The sequence below is a fragment of the Acartia tonsa genome, chromosome 1 (genome assembly GCF_053477335.1).
Source record: "Acartia tonsa isolate MP-2025a chromosome 1, ASM5347733v1, whole genome shotgun sequence".
NCBI lineage: Eukaryota > Metazoa > Arthropoda > Copepoda > Calanoida > Acartiidae > Acartia > Acartia tonsa.
The window spans coordinates 44,372,754-44,391,422 of NC_137260.1; the positions used below are offsets into that span (position 1 = coordinate 44,372,754).

An 18,669-nucleotide genomic window follows, 5' to 3' on the forward strand; every position below is an offset into this window, starting at 1 on the left:
AAATCTCGATTTTTCTTTCATTGTCATATCCTAGTATTTATTATGTGTATTTGTATTGTCGTGTGAGTATGTGAGAGGGTTGTAAAGGATAGATAAATTACCACCCCCCCCCTCTCCCTCACATAGCTGTTAAATCTTAAGATTTTTTGTTTCAGGCTTTCAGCGTATCTACTCTATAATAATCCACCTTCCAAAGTTCCAACACCCTACATTCTCCAACCCTCTACCCTGCTTACTGTCTTCTACATTTCAACTCAACCATATATCAAACTTGCTAATATCATAAAGTGAAAGAAAAGTTAAAAAATAAACCACCAATAACCATTAAATAATGTATTAATCATTCTAACTCAAGTAATATGTACTAATTTATTATTTAACCTAACATACTAACAAAACAATAATCATAACTTTTTTTACTTTAATGAAATAAATAATCTAAATAAATAAATAAACTATGTTGACTTAAATAAAATGAAAATAAATATTTTTATTTTATTTGGATTGGAGTTAGTTTTGTAAATTGTAACGTTTTGTCCTTGTTCTCTAAGGTCTCATATTTCCTGTATCATGAGTTGACCCTTAGCTTTATGCGGTCATAAATGTTCCCCCCCCCCCAAAAAAAAACGCTGAATCGATAATAATTTATTATACTAGTGTAGTCTCACCCCTCCCCTATTTAAGAAATGTTGTCTACCCCTACCTCGCCCCCCCTAGTTTGAAGGTTGACCGTTACGATACAAATATTGACCCCTCCCCTCCCCCCCCCCAAGAAATAACAATTCAAAACATATGGAAAATAGGAATTAGCGAAGCTTTTCTATAATTTGTGTTGGTTATAGACGTCAGTTAGTATTACTATTTTATATAATTTATAGACAGAATACTTACTTATAATTATACTTATGCATTTATGTTAATGTTCCCCCCCCCCCCCCCCCCCAAGAAATAACAAAACAAAACATATGGAAAATTCAAAATACTAGGAATTAGCGAAGCTTTTCTATAATTTGTGTTGGTTATAGACGTCAGTATGTTAGTATTTATATAATTTATAGACAGAATACTTACTTATAATTTTGATTATACTTATGCATTTATGTTAATGTTTTGCTTTAATGGATATTGTCATCCTTGTTAAAAATATTTCACACATCCCATTCCCAACACTTCATATTTGAAGATATCTAGAATATTATTAATCTTAATAATTTCTTGGAAACCAACAACAAAGAAAAATAGTAAAAATGGTGGTAAAAATCTAAATTTGTAGGGGGTAATGATTTCCTTGAAATTTCATTTGCTTACGGACCTTTGAAGTGACAACATTTGAACATATACTACAGTACTACAAATTCATATCATCTACATTCTACATTCTCTAGTATTTATTTTGTTGCATTGTTTTACTTTTGCTATCGTTATGGCGGAACAAGGACAGAGAGTCAGAGTTGACCGCAGGCGCAACGTGATGATGGATGACTTGGTTCCTTACTTCCCCCGTACTCTTACCTGCACAGATCCAGAACCGGCTTTATACCCCGACCTGATGCCTGGATGGTTCGCCCATTATCAGGTCCTACACAGATATTTTAAAGATATATGTAACCTGCTTTTCAGGTCGGGGTTTCAGTCGGTTCGTAATATGGAGGCGCTCAGGCTATTTAGTGAAGGAATTGGTATATACCAATTCCTTCACCAAGCCCTTCCATCTTCTCAGCGGACACGCGAAGAAAATGAACTTGTTCTGCAGCAACTTGAAGCCAAATGCAACGGTTACCGTGACGACGTTATCCAATCGTTAGATGTCTATGACCGTGCCATTAATTTAGATGGCACAGTAGATCTATCATCAGATGAAGACGAATATCCCGATATCTCCGGCGATGTAAATCCATCTTCCGATGATGACGATATTGACGCCATCCTGGAAGTTCTGGAACACGAAGGTGGCGCGAGCGCGAACTCTACCCGTGATGACTCTGAGTCTGTGATCATTATCGATTGATAATTTGATTGATGTTGCGTTGAGTTGAGATCGTATTCCTGTGAATATTTAGATTCCACATAAATAACTTGACATATATATGCTATAATAATAAAACTATGAAAAATAATTTTCTTATTTTTATTTAATTTAATTTGTAATTGCGATGCTGCTCTATAATTTGAATTTCTTAATGTCTGTTACTAAGACTTGCGAATGCGATGAGACTTGGTTAATAATTGTATGAATCTATCCTATAATATAAAGAAGTAAGCTCTGTTTGTCTGTAGCTAAGGATCTCGCTAACCACTGAACCTATATGGTTCTCCTTTACAGTACAGCTTTGTATAGGTCCTTAGATGGTTTTAGGCTAGAGAGACGTTTGATATAGTTAAAGTTTAGTTAGGTCGTTAATTAATATATGTTTACGAAATACTTATGTTTCTGCCATGATTATTTGTGTACTTATTTTAACTTTGAAGACATAAATTTAAAATTATCAATAGCTATAGTATTTCTTGCATCGTTAAACGGCACGTCAGGGCTAAAAAAACTGGTTTTAATCTTATGAAATTAAATTAAAGACTTAGACTTGGTTAATAATTGTATGAATCTATCCTATAATATAAACTTATAAAGAAGTAAGCTCTGTTTGTCTGTAGCTAAGGATCTCGCTAACCACTGAACCTATATGGTTCTCCTTTACAGTACAGCTTCGTATAGGTCCTTAGATGGTTTTAGGCTATTTTTCTGCCCTTTCATATCCCTTCGAATATAGAGCCTCTAAATGCTAGGGGCGCAGCCGTTTGTATCCAAGGAAGAGAGACGTTTGATATAGTTATTTGATATACTTAGGTAGGTTAGGTAAGCGTTCCACGTATTTAAAATTATCAATAGCTATTTCTTGCATCGTTAACGAATAAAAGCTAACTATCTCGGACGAAAAATCAACATGTTTAAAATGGACGTACGGACATTCTGGTAATGATTATAGAGTTGCTACGCTTTCTAAATCGGACGGACCGACCATAAGAATGAATAAAAAAGTGTATTATTTCGAGTTTCTTATCACATTTATTTTTACAATATCACGAATATGAATATGAAATGAATGAAATACAAAATGAAAATGAAACAATGAAATTGAAAAAAAAATTAAATGAAAATGAAAAAATTAAAACTAAAGAAAAGGGGTAGTTTCACGAAATGCATTTGAACTTAATTTAGTGAACCGCATATTTTATCCTGGTTAAATGGTTAAACTACATTTATATGGCATATATTTGAAATGAATTCAATTTTCTACCACGTAGTTTTTAAAATATCAAGACCTGAAAATTGTCTTTTTTGTGATATATGCAATTTAAAAAGACGATTTTCAAGTCTTGACATTTTAAAAACTATGTGGTAGAGAATTGAAATTTTTTCAAATATATGCCATATAAATGTAGTTTAACCATTTAACCAGGATAAAATATGCGGTTCACTAAATTAAGTTTAAATGCATTTCGTGAAACTACCCCTTTAAAAAATCTGCAAATTTACGAAAATTAACAATAAAATCAATAATAATATATATTACAAAATTAACAATAATCAATTTGAATTCTATTATGAAATAATATTACAAAATTATAAATATTAATTTAAATAGAATTCAAATTGATTATTGTTAATATTGACTGTGGCGTGCGCACCTATTGTCAAATTGAAAATAGGTACGACACGGTCACGACGAGGTTCTTGCTGTGGGGGGGGCTGTTGGGGGGGGTTTGGAATGGGGTCTGGCTGTTGGGGGGGGGGCTGTTGAGGGGGGTCCGGCTGTTGAGGGGGGGGCTGTTGTTGAGGGGGGGGCGGGGGCTGTGGTGCTTGATGGGGAGCCGGAGCAACACCAACATTGTTGTTGTTCCCCATCTGGACAACCTGTTGAGCATGACCTTAATAAATTAAATCAAAATTAAAATTAAAATCTCTCAGGAGGGTGGTCGATAGATCGATGTACATCCCCAGTGATTTTCCCTTCTGTAGATTACAATTAGTTCCATAAAAGCCAAAAAAAATACATTTTAATTAAAGAGCCAAAAAAAATACATTTTAATTAAAGATCCAGCTTAGATTTTTTGACGCATTTTTTTGGAGCTTCTCTTTTATGCATGTTTTCATCCTTGTTTTATAATAATCATGTAAGCAATTCTGTATGATATTTACTATTAATTTAAATGGTTAATTTTTCAAAATCATAAAATATCTCAACGCAATCAGATTAAATTAATTCCAAAAGGTGAATTTATTATTTCAAAGTAAGGTTACTGGACAAACGCAGGAGTCCCAATTATATATAATACCTTGTCCTCTTGGAACATTACGGCGTCCATGGCCTCGACGATGCCCATCAGGCTGGGGTTCAACAGGAACAGCGGCAGCCACACCTTAATGAATTAAATCTTATTTATTATTTCAAAGTAAGGGGACTGGACAAACGCAGGAGTCCCAAACGTCGGAGTGGACAAACGCAGGAGTGTTAAATTAAAATATTAATTTTAAGTATTTCTGTACAGGTTAGGTTAGGTTAATATGTACAAGATATATAAGACTTGGAATAGGTAATAATAAAAATATGATTATATATAATACCTTGTCCTCTTGGTTGAACAACCCGATCATCTCGTCCATGGCCATCATCAACAGCAACAGGAGGAACAGCCACACCTTAATAAATTAAATCTTATTTATTATTTCAAAGTCCCAAACGTCGGAGTGGACAAACGCAGGAGTCCCAAACGTCGGAGTGGACAAACGCAGGAGTCCCAAACGTCGGAGTGGACAAACGCAGGAGTGTTAAAGTATTACAACAGCCACACCTTAATGAATTAAATCTTATACACTAAATAAATTTATTAACTTAGTCCTATAGTTTATACAAACGGACAGTTTAACTTTAAAGTTTAAACTTTACAGTAATATAATTAAACTAAAGAGTAGCTATACTTAAAACAACGATGACAACATCCATAAAAGCGAAGCACTGAAACGGTAGGACAAACGGACATTAACACTTGTATAGTGTCTGAAGTGAATAATTTAAATATAAAGTATAAGAGTCGAAGCAAAATTGTAAGTAAATTTGTTGGAAAACTGCTTCATACAGGATAATGTTTATGGTTATACTTACATTTCTAGGACTTAATTATAGAGTTGCTTGCTTCGCTTATAATATTATTCTTTGTTGTCCAAGGAATCAATATACCAAAAACCAGATCAAACGGATAATTAGATCACATAAAATTTTGTTGTTATAAAAGTAGAAAAATCAACATGTTTAAAAGGGATTTACGGACATTCTGGTAATGATTATAGAGTTGCTTTGCTTTCTAAATCGTACGTAACTACATCATGCAAAGTTTGAAATCGATAGGACAATTCTAACATGCCTAAATTAACGAATAAAAGCTAACTATCTCGGACGAAAAATCAACATGTTTAAAATGGACGTATGGACATTCTGGTAATGATTATAGAGTTGCTACGCTTTCTAAATCGGACGGACCGACCATAATTATAGAAAAGCTTCGCTTTTAAAAAGGTAAATTAAAAGGTAAAAAGGAGAACCCGATCGGTTCATCGGTTAGCGAGATCCTTTAGTATAAGGATTATTTATTCATTATATTACACTTGGAATAACTAAAAATAAATAGAATTCAATATATATTATACCTGGGTCAAGTCGTTGACGTCGTTCAAGTATTCGCAGGCTCCTTCGTTTCGTGCTGGGTCTAGATTTCATATTCGGATATTTATACTGAAATAAATTATTAAGGTAATAAATAATAATAATTAGTATTTTTCATAATGCAAATGCAGATATAATTCAATTTCAAAACGTTCACAATATAAGTATAAAAACACTGCAAAATCAAATATTAAAAAATAATTAACTTTATAAGTTTATTTTATGCGTATATAAAAAATAAAAAATGAATAATAATTACGCATTTAAAAGAAAGAGAAAGGCGTTGAAAAGGTAGAGAAAGCCATTAAAATAAAGGGGTTGTATGCAAAAATGTAATTTCATCATTACCTTCAGATAAGCCGCTAAAATTTATTTTGCCTTTTCTCGGCAGTTTTCGGCGGTTGCGCCGCCGTTTCTTCAACTCTTTTTTTAGTTGAGTTCCTCTGTTGACATCCGCCTCTCCCCTTAGTATCCAAGTAACTTGAAGTTGGCTGGCCCATCTCTCGTTCGTCGCCAACCTACAATTTAACTTTCAATTACAAATTTGTAAAATGTAAATTATCTTTATAAACCAACCTAATGCCGTAAAATCAATCTTCGATATTTATTATTTAGAAAATGTTAAGATTTTTAATTTGTTAATACTAATAGTCTAATAGCATGAAAAAATTTTATCTTTACATACCCTTTAAAATAAGTGGCATCCGCATTTAGAGCCTAGAGGTCAATATCAAACATATATGGGTGGGGGAAGGGTTTTACATGTAAGTAACACCTTTATAGTCCCCCCCCCAAAAAAAAAAAGGGAAGGGCAATGGGCTGTTTATTTTACACTAATCTCCCCCCCCTCCCCTATTTAAGAAGGGTTGCTATATGAAAAGAAAGGGTTGAAGATTTTGAATATATATATGACACCTTTATTATAACCCCCCCCCCCCAAAAAAAAATACAAAGAATAATCCCTTTATTTATTTAAATTTTCCTTTATAAAAATTTTCCATAATATATATATGACACCTTTATTATAACCCCCCCCCCCCCAAAAAAAATACAAAGAATAATCCCTTTATTTATTTAAATTTTCCTTTATAAAAATTTTCCACTAATGCTGGGTGACGGGAGAGAGTTTTTTTAACTTTTAAGAAAGGTTTATATATATGACACCTTTATAAATTATAACCTTATATTATAATGGCCGATAAATTGATGTACACTCCCAATGATGATGCACAAAATTACCCCTTTTGTAAATAACAATTAATAGTTGAAACGTTTTTACACTCAACTTAATGAAGCAACCAAGTCCCAAAATTCCCCAAGTCCCCAAAATTGTTGAGCAAACCAAAAAGAAAACGTTGGTATAAAACTTTGTTTTTAAAAGATATGAAATGATACAGATATTCATAATATCATTATCATCAATCTATTCTATAATTGGCCAAAAAGCCTTCATAAAGTGACAAACAGCAAACTGACAATAATGCTGAAAATCCTTGTTATGTAACTTCCAATATGTAACTTTGAAGCAATTTTGTTTGTCTACATTACCGAATACTTTTTTAATTCTATTCATCTCAAATGTAACTTTTCTTAAAAATAGGTTTCTAAAACTTGAAATATAATTTTTAACTTTTCTTACCAATGAATGATGAAACTTAAGTATAAATTGAAAAACAATTTGAAATATTCAGCCTCTAACGGCAAATTTATTTACTAAAATTTCATCGTATTAAATCCAAATTAAATCTTGTTGTTTCCCCCCCCCCCCCCCTCCTCCTAACCATTACGTTATGATGGGTGGAGAAAAAAAGATTACATATAATTATATTCAAATAAGAAGTGTTGAAAAAGGGGGGTGGGGCAGGTTTCAAATAATCTTTAATCTTTTAATCTTTAATCTTTTACGGAGGGTAAATTAAGTGTTAAATTACCCCTTCTGCAGATTAAGCATCAAATCCTCCCCCCTCCTCAAGGGGAAATTAGGAGAATTCTTAGTCTTACATGTCATATAAATATTTTCCAACACATCTCATGATTTCCCTTGTAGTAATTGGATACGGATTACCCCCCCCCCACACTTTCTTTTATGTGTGTTTATTTTATCCCTTACTATTCCAAAAAATAAAATTATGGGTGGAGTTACTGTTAAGTTGTTAACCCTTTTCTTCCCCCAATCATCCAATGTAAGCAGTAACCTGGCCATTTTCACCACCTTAGGCTTAAAGTCATAAAGTCATAATTAATATTAATCTTTTTATTTTAGTTTTAGTTCAGTTACAACATCGTTAGAGAATGGCTGAGCCTGACTCTAATAAAGTTATAGGTGACCGTCAGATTGACGATGATGACAACATGTCCGATGTTTCGGATGTTATTAATATTGACAGTGAGGTTGTCCAAGCTATGCCTGACTCTTCAGTTACGCGTAGTTTCCGTGAACGTAAGATCGACGATGCAAGTATATCCGATGTTTTGGATGAGGTTGAAGATATGTTGGAGGAAAAGGAGGGTTTTGGGAACCCCACAAAAAAAATAACCCCCATTGATAACATTAGGTAATAATAATATTTTCATTTTATATTTAATAATGTTATAAAAAAACTAAAAGGGGTAGTTTCACGAAGTGCATCTACCCATGCTAAAAAAATTATAGAAATGGGATTTTTACAGTAACTTTTTATTTATTAAGCTCAAATGCATTTCGTGAAACTACCCCTTATAAAATTAGTGGGTTTCGTCGTATTTTTACTTTTTATTTACTATTAAACTGTTTTTAACCTATTTTTAAAACATATATCAAAAATATACTATGACACCAGTAGAATTAAACTGCAGAGCCTAAATTTGAATTAAGTCCCCAATAAACTTTTTTGAGGGGATTTAAAAATTAATTTTACTGTTGCTGTGGTCTTTTTTGATCAGAGCATAAGGTATTTTTTTATTTGGGTAAAATTCGTAGCTTTTAGAGAGTTTTGCTTCATATATATAGTATTCTGGTATAGAGTAAAATTAGGCCTTTTGATTTCATCTAAATTAATTCATTAAAAACTTAATTCTTTACAATATATCAATGAATTAACTTTATCGTGCTTGTTTTCCATCACTTATTTAAAACACAAAAAAATTGGCTGTAAAGGGTTAAATAGTGAAAGATGACAACAAACGTTTACGCAATACAACAATTTTTTGTCACATATACAAATATGATAAAATATAAGATTATTCGAACTTATTTTTTTAAATATTTTTAAAAAGCATGTATCTTTTATGTGTATAGTTTTCATTCTTTTCATTTTAATTAAATAAAAATTATTTAACTACATTGGAAATAAGTCACTTTGTGAAAACACTCTTTTTTGAATTGTAAAAAACTGAAATGAAACGAGACTTCTAATTGGTTCAGACTTCAGAATAATATGTTTTATTTTAATGTTAAATTTCTTCTATATAAATTATTGTTTTAGAAAAAAATTATTTGCATCGAACAGAGTAGAGTTTTTATTATTGTATTGATATAATCTGAATCACATCAAATTGTTCTGTAAGAAACAATTTAACCCCAAACTAAAAAATGCTTTTGCTTCCATCAAAATGATCACAGCAACATATAAAATTGATTTTTAAATCCCCCAAAAAAAGTTTATTGGGGACTTAATTCAAATTTGGGCTCTGCAGTCTGATTCTACTGGTGTCATAGTATATTTTTGATATATGATAAAAAAATAGGTTAAAAACAGTTTAAGCTCAAATGCATACCCCTAATAAAATTATAATAAATGGGATTATGAAAAGTAGTGGGTTCCTTTGTATTTTTACAGTAACTTTTTATCTTAGGGTAGGTAAATGTTATTTATTTATTTAATTTTCAGTTGCACTCCAGTGTAGGAAATGTTGGAGGAAAAGGAGGGTTTGGGGACCCCCACAAAAAAAATAACCCCCATTGATACCATTAGGTAATAATAATATTTTCATTTTATATTTATACCCTAATACCATTAGGTAATAATAATATTTTCATTTTATATTTATACCCCTAATAAAATTATAATAAAGGGGATTATGAAAAGTAGTGGGTTCCTTTGTATTTTTACAGTAACTTTTTATCTTAGGGTAGGTAAATGTTAAAAAAATATCCTTACTTACTTTTGGTCAGGTTAGGTTGGGTCGCATTGAGTAATCCATCCTCCGGGGCGAATTCCTTCCATGTTCAGCAACTCTCGGTGCTCTACACACCAAGAGAGGCCATTTTTTTTTAGAATATAATCCCAAATTTGGTAAATTTGGTGGGTTCTAAAAAGAACCAGAGAAAATTGTAACAAAACACAAACACTGAAATGCTTTATTTATTTATTTATTTAATTTTCAGTTGCACTCCAGTGGCGTCAAAAATAGCTGATCCACAACGGAAGCGCATAATAACAAAGTTGTGTTCACCTCCAAGGGTGAAGAAAAGAAGAAAAGAGTCTTCTCCCCAATCGAGGTAAAAAAAACAAGTAGCCAAATAATTTTTTTTATTTTGTCCAGAGGGTAAGGGAAAAATAATATTAATTAATAATTAAAATAATAGGCTAATTTTTTAAGGTCAAAACCTGCAAGCCCAGAACCTGAAAAAACAACTTCACCCCCCAAACCTTCTCCCCAATCGAGGTTAAAAAAACAAGTAGCCAAATAATTTTTATATTTTGTCCAGAGGGTAAGGGAAAAATAATATTAATTAATAATTAAAATAATAGGCTATTTTTTTAAGGTCAAAACCTGCAAGCCCAGAACCTGAAAAAACAACTTCACCCCCCAAACCTTCTCCCCAATCGAGGTAAAAAAAACAAGTAGCCAAATAATTTTTTTATTTTGTCCAGAGGGTAAGGGAAAAATAATATTAATTAATTAATTAATTATTTTAAGGTCAAAACCAGCAAGCCCAGAACCAGCTTCACAAACAACACCAGATACATCACCAATGCGCCCACTCAACGTAACGCCGCCGCCGTCTCCATCACCTACAAGTACAACAGCCACACCTAAAGCCGCAGCCACACCTACAACACCAGCTGGAGACACACCTTCTTCAGCACAGTCATCCCCAGCTGGAGAAAAGCCAAAAGGGAGAGGTGGCCTTAAAGCAGGATCCAAGAATAAACCCAAGATAAACAGTGACAGTTCGGAACATATGTTCATCAAAGGTAAGCTTAAATTAGTATAATTAATATCAATAACATAGGTAGTAACATTAAAAATTTAATTGACAGGATGTCTATTTGTCTGTACTTAAATAAAATACATTATATTATATTTATAATTAATAACCATACAATCTCAACCGTAAATACATAAATTTCTAGAATACTAGTTTGTTTTACTTTACCTATATATTAAATTAACTGTTCTATTGATTACCTAGACTGCGTGGATACAGTACAAGGTGACACACACTCGCTCTATGACCGCCTTGATGGGAAGAGGATAACATATAGTAATGGTGATAAGGTACAAACATAAATACTAAAAATAATAATAAAATGTAGAGGGGGGGGGGGGGGGGCAAAAGTGACACTTTTTGAAACCAAAACTAAAAGTCAACAAAGGAACACAACTAAAAAAAGAGTTACAGGTGTGAGATTATTAAATAAAATGTTTAATAAAATTAAAATTACTTCAGGTTTATGTCTACTTGGTTAAAGTGCTTGAAGATCATGCTTACATGATCCCCAACTACCCTGGAAAGGGTAAGCATAAGACCCCGTGGGGGCGGGGGTGCAAATACTGTCACTTCAATACCTGGGATGACACATACCACGTGAAAGAATGCCCCACAGATCCAAAAGCAAGGAGAGATTTTATACTGCAAGAAACTAACCTTCTTAGGTAATAATATTAAGTTGACATAAAATAACATGATGTATTAACGCAACGTGCCAGAGCCGTATAATTTTGATGCGGCTCCGGCTCCGCGGAGCCGTATTTGGAAATACGGCTCCCGGCTCCGGCTCCGGCTCCAGCTCCGGCTCCGGCTCCTACCTTAAAATTAATATATCAATTTTTTTTCATTATTGAATTTGATAAAATAAGATAAATAATATAAAATATTTTGCTTTTATTTGATTAAAGCTATATAAAAGTAGAAGGATGTGTGTCTATTTGTTAAGTAACAATAGTTTTTCAGTTTATTATATGGAAATAGACCGTTGCCAAATTATAATATTACTTTAAAAAATCATTTTTACCTAGTCCGGAGCCGGAGCCGTTTTTAACAAAAAATACGGCTCCGGATCCGGCTCCACCAAAAATGTTGCTGCTCCCGGCTCCGGCTCCAGAACACTGGTATTAAGTATTCATAAACATTGATTAAAAATATATACTGACGGACAAGGTGAATTATAGAGTAGCTTTGCTAAAAAAAATAATATTTATTGCTTACCTGTTTAGGAGGTTTCGCCATCACTGGATCAATGACCACAGAGATGTTTACCGAGAGTATAGGAAGGGAGTGAACCTGGCCAGCTTTCAGAGGAAGTTTCAACAGGCCCAGGCAGATGCTGAAGTTATCCATGAAGTCAAAATATACACCACTGCCTTAGAAGCGCTGCGCCACATCACAGGAAAACTGGTTAATAATGAAAGTTTCCTTCGCTTTAAGGTAAATGTATGTTTAATATTTTTGATCATATTTGCTGTTATCTAATGTCTCATACCTATATTTTTTTAAACAAAATGAATTGAAAATGATTGCTAAAATCGAAATATATCTTCATGTCAGTTAGAATAGTGTATTTTTTAAAAATAGGTTGAAAAACATACTAACTTTAAAAAATTCGCTTTAAGGATAAGGATGGCAATGCCTTTGACCATCTCATCGCCAAGCAGGTCGGTTTACTTGAGAAAGGCAACAAGCAGGCTGTTCCCACCAGCAAACAGCTTCATAACTGGCTGCAGGGGCAGCACAAGTATTACATGGAATCCTTCAAGAAGATTTTAGAAAATAAAGGTATTAATAACTATTAACTATTAAGTATTATAATTTATAAACTAAAACATTACTAAATAATTTCAAAATCTGAAAGAAATAACAAATACTTAATTTAAATTATCTTTACTTCCGCGGGTGTGTACATTGCCGAAATCGAAGGAAAGGTGCACACCTGCGGAAAAAATGTTAATATTTAATTATTTTAAATAACAAATAATTATAATCAATATTATCTTTGTTTCCGCAGGTTTGCACCTTTCCTTCGACTTCGGCAATGTTCACCACAACTATTATGAATAATATAAAAGAATTACTAATTTTTCAGTAACTGCAAACTATACCGATGCAGAAGGTCCCAAAGAATTGTTGCTCGCCTGTGAACAGGTATAAGTTTAAAATTAATTCTTAGAAATTTAGAATGACCACAAATACCTAAATGATAATTTGATTAATTACTTATGTTTAGATGCCTAAACCCGATGCTTCCGGCCGCAGCATCTACGAATATTTCGAACAACTGTTGAAAAGGTTTGGGCTTGAGCATTATCAACTTCTCAGCTCCACATCCGACTCGGCTGCCAACTGTGTAAAGGTAATGAAAAATTATAAATTATAATTATAAAATCATAACTATTTAATAGTTTTTTCTCGCATCGTATTTTAAATGGCTTTCCGCGGATGTAAAATGTACAATTGTAAGATAAAACCAGTTTTTTTAGATGAATATTTGAATGAATACGAGAATTAATATTCTAAAACAATACCATTAGAAAGTAAATCATTAATTTATTTTTCATTCTTTAGTCCGTCAAGATACTCAATGAAGAGCACGGGAAAACCCCCACAGAGTATACAAGTTACATGAACCATGAGGATGAAGATGAGGAAGTCAGTGATGATGATGATGATAGTGATAAGGAAGACACACCTGAGGCTGATAGTGAAGATGAAATCCCGTTGGATATGGTTATAGATGAGGTTGACAAAGGAGTTGCACAAGCAGAAGATTTAGATGAGGTTGAGGATGGTGTTGTAGAAGCCGAAGGTGAGGGTCAGGATGGAGGTGAAGAAACCCTGGCAGGAACAAGACAAGGCGATGGCGGCATATCAAGTGCGATTTTCTACAGGTCCATCGCCATCAAAGATCCACAACAAAGAGAGGGTAAGTAAAGTTAAATTAAATTCATTCCCAAAAAATTCAATGAATTACATTTAATGATTTACAGGGGTAGTTTCACGAAATGCATTTAACTAAATTATATTAATTTATTAAATTATTTCTTTTCAGCAATCACAAAAAAACATCCAGAAAACAATGATATGTGATGAGCAAAAATGTGGACTAATAGTGGGAGGCGTTTGCCTCAACCACCAAGTCGAGTTGGCGTTGAAGGCAGCTGCCAAAGTTGTAAGTAAATTAATTAAATGATTAATAGAACCAACTAAATAACTTATACAGTAACTTAAAAAGTTAAATAATAAATTATACAAAAACGTGAAAATTAACAAATATTATATTTTTTAGAAAGGGAAGAGGTACAACAGAACCATAATTAACCTGGCAAAGCTGGTCAGTAAAATTATGAATAACAAGAAGCTGCGTCGCATTTTGGCAGAGAGTGGACAACGTATGCTTACCAGATACGTGGAGACGAGATGGAGCTCCAGAATGAACATGATAAAGCGGTTCTTAGAGATGTTTGACAACAAACAACTACTTCAGAAGGTGAAAAAATCCGTGCAGGATCAGAAAGGTAAACCCAAAAAAGTTAATTATAATTTAAACAACAATTTAAAACTAACAAAATTACCAACTTAAATTTCTCTCTGTCCCTTAATTAAACAAAAGAGAAAGGTAACAAATAGAAGTTTATTAAAATTTAAACTAAATAAATTATTTCTTCTCTCGTTCCCTTAATTAAAAATTAGAACTGTATATATCAATAGAATTAATTTTTAATTTTTATTTTAGTCAACAAGAAGTTTGACAATCTGTGGCCAACACCTGACCAGGTTCTTGCCCTCAGAGAAGTCCTGCAAGTGTTGGAGTGTGTGGATACCATGCTGACAATTCCCGCCCAAGCCCATGAGGCCACAATCGTCCAGATGTTCACCATGCTGGATACGGTGTTCTTTACCCTACAGACAAGTATGCCTGGCAACTTATTCGCTAGACGTGTATTCAAGTTCCTTCACCAGAGAGTTAACAAGATTGTCCGTAATAATGCAGGCTGGCAAGTCTGCCTCTACCTACACCCCCTGTCACGCAGTCATTTGGAAATGATTGCGAGTGGCACACAAAGCTTTACGGTGACACAGGATGAAGCAAAAACAATCTTACAACAAGCACCCAAAAATTGTAGGTTGTTGGGTGAACGGCTACACCGAATCTCACTGAGAGCCAACCTAAGTCCTGAAGAAAAGGCAGATGAAGAGGCCGACCTGCGTAGTGCTAATGCGGATGCCGACAATGAGGATTCCGAAGCTGACGAGTACGATTCTCCAGCAACTGCACCTCCCACAGGTAAAGATATACAATATTAATTAAAATAGATAATAATAATAACATTAGTTAAATAATTCAATTATCATTTTTATTAATTATATTTATGTATTACAGGCATGATGACACCCATCCAAAAGATGTTTTGGAACAAACAACAAGAGTTCAAACAAATTCAGGCTCAAGCAGCAGCCAAGAAGAAAAAGAAAGAACAACGTGACAAACAGAAGGATCCCCTGGACGTCATGAAGAAACACCTGAAAGCTGGGCTGAATTATTGGAATAATATAGATGAATCCAAGTTGCATGCCTTGACATACGGTTACCAACGTGAAGTCGCTAAGATAAAGGAGGAAATTGCGAAAGTCAAAAAATCTAAGTCCAAGGATTTCGATGTTGAAGAACGCCAGAAACTGTACAAACAAGGAGCAATGACCGCAAGCCACAGGATGCTTACTACCAGGTATGAACATGTTGCAGAGCAGATATGTTATCCCCCTGGACTTGTCAGTTTGATGACCAACTTCAACAACTTACCTGTTTCTAATGCGAGGTGTGAGAGAATTTTCTCACACCTCAAATTAGTTTACTCATCGAGGCGCTATAACCTAGAGAAAGACACCATCCACGCCATCATGTTCTTGAAGATGAACAAGCTAGTCCCCAAGAAGTCCCAAGCATTTTGGGATAGACAGGTAAAAGTTACCAAGAAGACAGCAACCAAGGAACTGGAAAAGTGAATGAAATAATTTTTGTAAATATGTTTATCATATTAATTATGTTGGAAAGAAATAAAGTAGAAGTAAAAGTAAAACAAATAATTTAATGAAATAATTTTGTGTTTTTTAAATATCTGTATCATTACCATTATAAAATAAATGTTGTAATAAAACCCAAAAAACTGTTTATTGATATATTTATTTTTTTTGCAGTATTGTTATTTAATTTAACAAGGATGAATAATCAATAAGTAGCGAAGCCAAAAACATTACTCAAATCATACTTGTCTTGTGTCTTTATGCGTGGATGGTCTCTTGCTCGAGGTTCTAGAGTAAATAAGTTGGACATCAAATGAAAGTAAATACTAAATATCCAAAAATAAATTTGAATTTCAATTAAAGGGTGATGGAAAAAAATAAAAATGCGTACTTGCCGCTTCGCTTATATTATTGTACATTCAAACATCAGTAAACCAAAAATCAGACCAATCGGATAATTAGGTCACATAAAAATTTGTTGTTAAAATGTAAAAAAAATACGGACATTAATGTCAGAACTGAATTATCAGAATGCGAATATATAAGAGTCAAAGCAAAATTGTAAGTAAATTTGTTTAAAAACAGCTTGATAATCAGGTTTAATATGAGCGTACATTTAAAAACGAGTTTCAACGCAAAAAAACGCGGAGCCGAATCTAGAAATACGGCTGCGGATGTGTGTATATTTGGTAACATATGGTTTTTAAGTTTAATTTAAGGAAATAGACCGTTAAATCATATTATTACTGTAAAAACTCACTTTTAACTAATGTGGAGCCGAGCCGTTCTGAACGACGTAAAAAAATGCACGGAAATTCTTTTCGAACACAGGGATTCAATATTTTTAGGTAAGACTAAGACTTATTGATAAAACACACCCGATACTTTGTAATTTTGGAACGATATAAAAAAATAAAAAAAAACATAATTAAAAACAAAGTATGGAGCTTGCCGAATTATTCACAGTATAAAATCTGTGCGTTTAAAATTGAAATTACCAAAAGGCAAAATAAGAATAATTAAGTTATAACGAACAGACTTTTCACTTTATATTTACAAATTATTACAAAATCCTTACCTTAATATACTCTACTAAATAATTAAGTGTTACCGCCTTCCGAAATAGAAAACATAGCCTATTATTTTGACGTGCATGTACTCTTATGACATTCACGCAAAACAATAGACTACAATAATCCTTTTCGGATGACAGTACAGAATTAGATCTTGTGTTGACACTTGACTTTGTTTCTTTCTTCTTTTTTTTATAACTATATTTTCAATTGCAAATAATATTTATCACTTTATTTTATTGTATTAATATAATTCCATTTGAAGTTTTCACATTGTATATTAAATTTTTTATTATTTTTCACTTTTCTTTGTATCTAACTAACGCGTAGTATGACGTGTCAATACACTCTGAAATTCAAATAAGGACTGAAGAACTATGTGTGTGTGCACCTCATGGAGACACGAGGTAGAAATGTACATGGGTAATTAGAAACTTCAATATAATTTATTTCGTTATATTTACATTTTTTAAAATAAGATTTTTTAATATGTTTTGACCACGGTAAATAATAAAAATTTGTTGGAGGAATTTTTGTGTATATATTTATCCCTGATATAAATTGAACAGCATACACCGGAAACGGATGATATCAAATAACAGGGAATCTATAAATATATTGTTACAAATACAATTACAAACTATTATAAGTTAACTTTAATATATTTCATTATCGTTATATACTTTTTTTACGTAATGCAAAATTATACTTTTTGAATATTAGGAAGAATTTTTATTTTACCCTGTAAAAAAAGCAATGAAAAAAGTAAGACGTCTAAAATGTCGTATTCTTAACAGGTAGACTTTTTGGAGTAAGGAAATTATGTCATCACATTAATTTCATAGAAAGAACCTAAAAGTCTAATATATCTAGTAAATTTTATTTCGGAATTGTTTAACGAACATACTTCATTTAAGATTGCGTGATTTATTTCGAAATAGAAATATAAAACGTAAAAATTTATTATTTTTCAAAATCTTCTATTTATTTACGAAGTACTTCGTAAATAAATATTAAGAAATTTGAATATTTAGAAAAATAGAAATAGGGAGGTATTTTTGAACGAACGGAGAGGGGAATAAATATCATATTTTTGAAATAGAATTCTTGCCCACGTTAATTAATATTCCCCAATTTCAATATTTTCATATCTCTAAATTCCCTTCTAAATTTTCTCGAAATACGATACGTTTAGGGTTTGGAATACTTAATATTTTAAATATCTAGTAGACACATCATTGCATTTAAAGGATAAATATGAATTTGAAAGCTCGTTAGTATAAAGATAATAAGGATGGCAACATTCAGAAAATCAAAGCTCAACAGATCAGACAGCCTGACATCGAACATTATTAACAAAGCATTTTAAATTTGATATTATTCCGAACTTTGAACTAAAATTCTGTGTATATGTGTCACAAAACTTCTTATTATGGACAAACTTAATACATATATTTCAAGAATTATTTTGCTTTAAAATTATGCCTAACTGTAGTCTCAAAAATTAAACAATTTTGAAAATGAACATCAGACTTCCTTTAGATAATTGTAGAGTTGCTGCGCTTTCGAAATTGTACCTAATTATTACGGACGGACTGACACTAAACGTACAAAAGCTTCGCTTTAAAGAATAGCGAGGAAAATTAAAATAATT

The 18,669-nt window shown here is 32.6% G+C and overlaps 2 protein-coding genes across 2 annotated transcripts in view; both read left to right on the forward strand.

The window, feature by feature from the left end:
* The window catches only part of LOC145321221 (uncharacterized), a 57,481-nt gene that overhangs the window by 5,886 nt on the left and 32,926 nt on the right, over positions 1 to 18,669 (forward strand). The gene's annotated exons all lie outside the window — the stretch shown is intronic.
* On the forward strand, positions 14,028 to 15,924 carry LOC145317621 (uncharacterized). The gene is made up of 2 exons (XM_080158806.1): positions 14,028 to 15,205; positions 15,302 to 15,924. Exons 1-2 carry the CDS (start codon positions 14,743 to 14,745, stop codon positions 15,922 to 15,924), a joined length of 1,086 nt encoding a protein of 361 aa, XP_080014932.1. The 5' UTR covers positions 14,028 to 14,742.

Coding starts and splice junctions, on each gene's coding strand:
- LOC145317621 (XM_080158806.1), top strand. CDS start 14,743: ATGCTGACAATTCCCGCCCAAGCCCATGAGGCCACAATCGTCCAGATG. Junction 15,206..15,301: donor AGCAACTGCACCTCCCACAG/GTAAAGATATAC, acceptor TATGTATTACAG/GCATGATGACACCCATCCAA.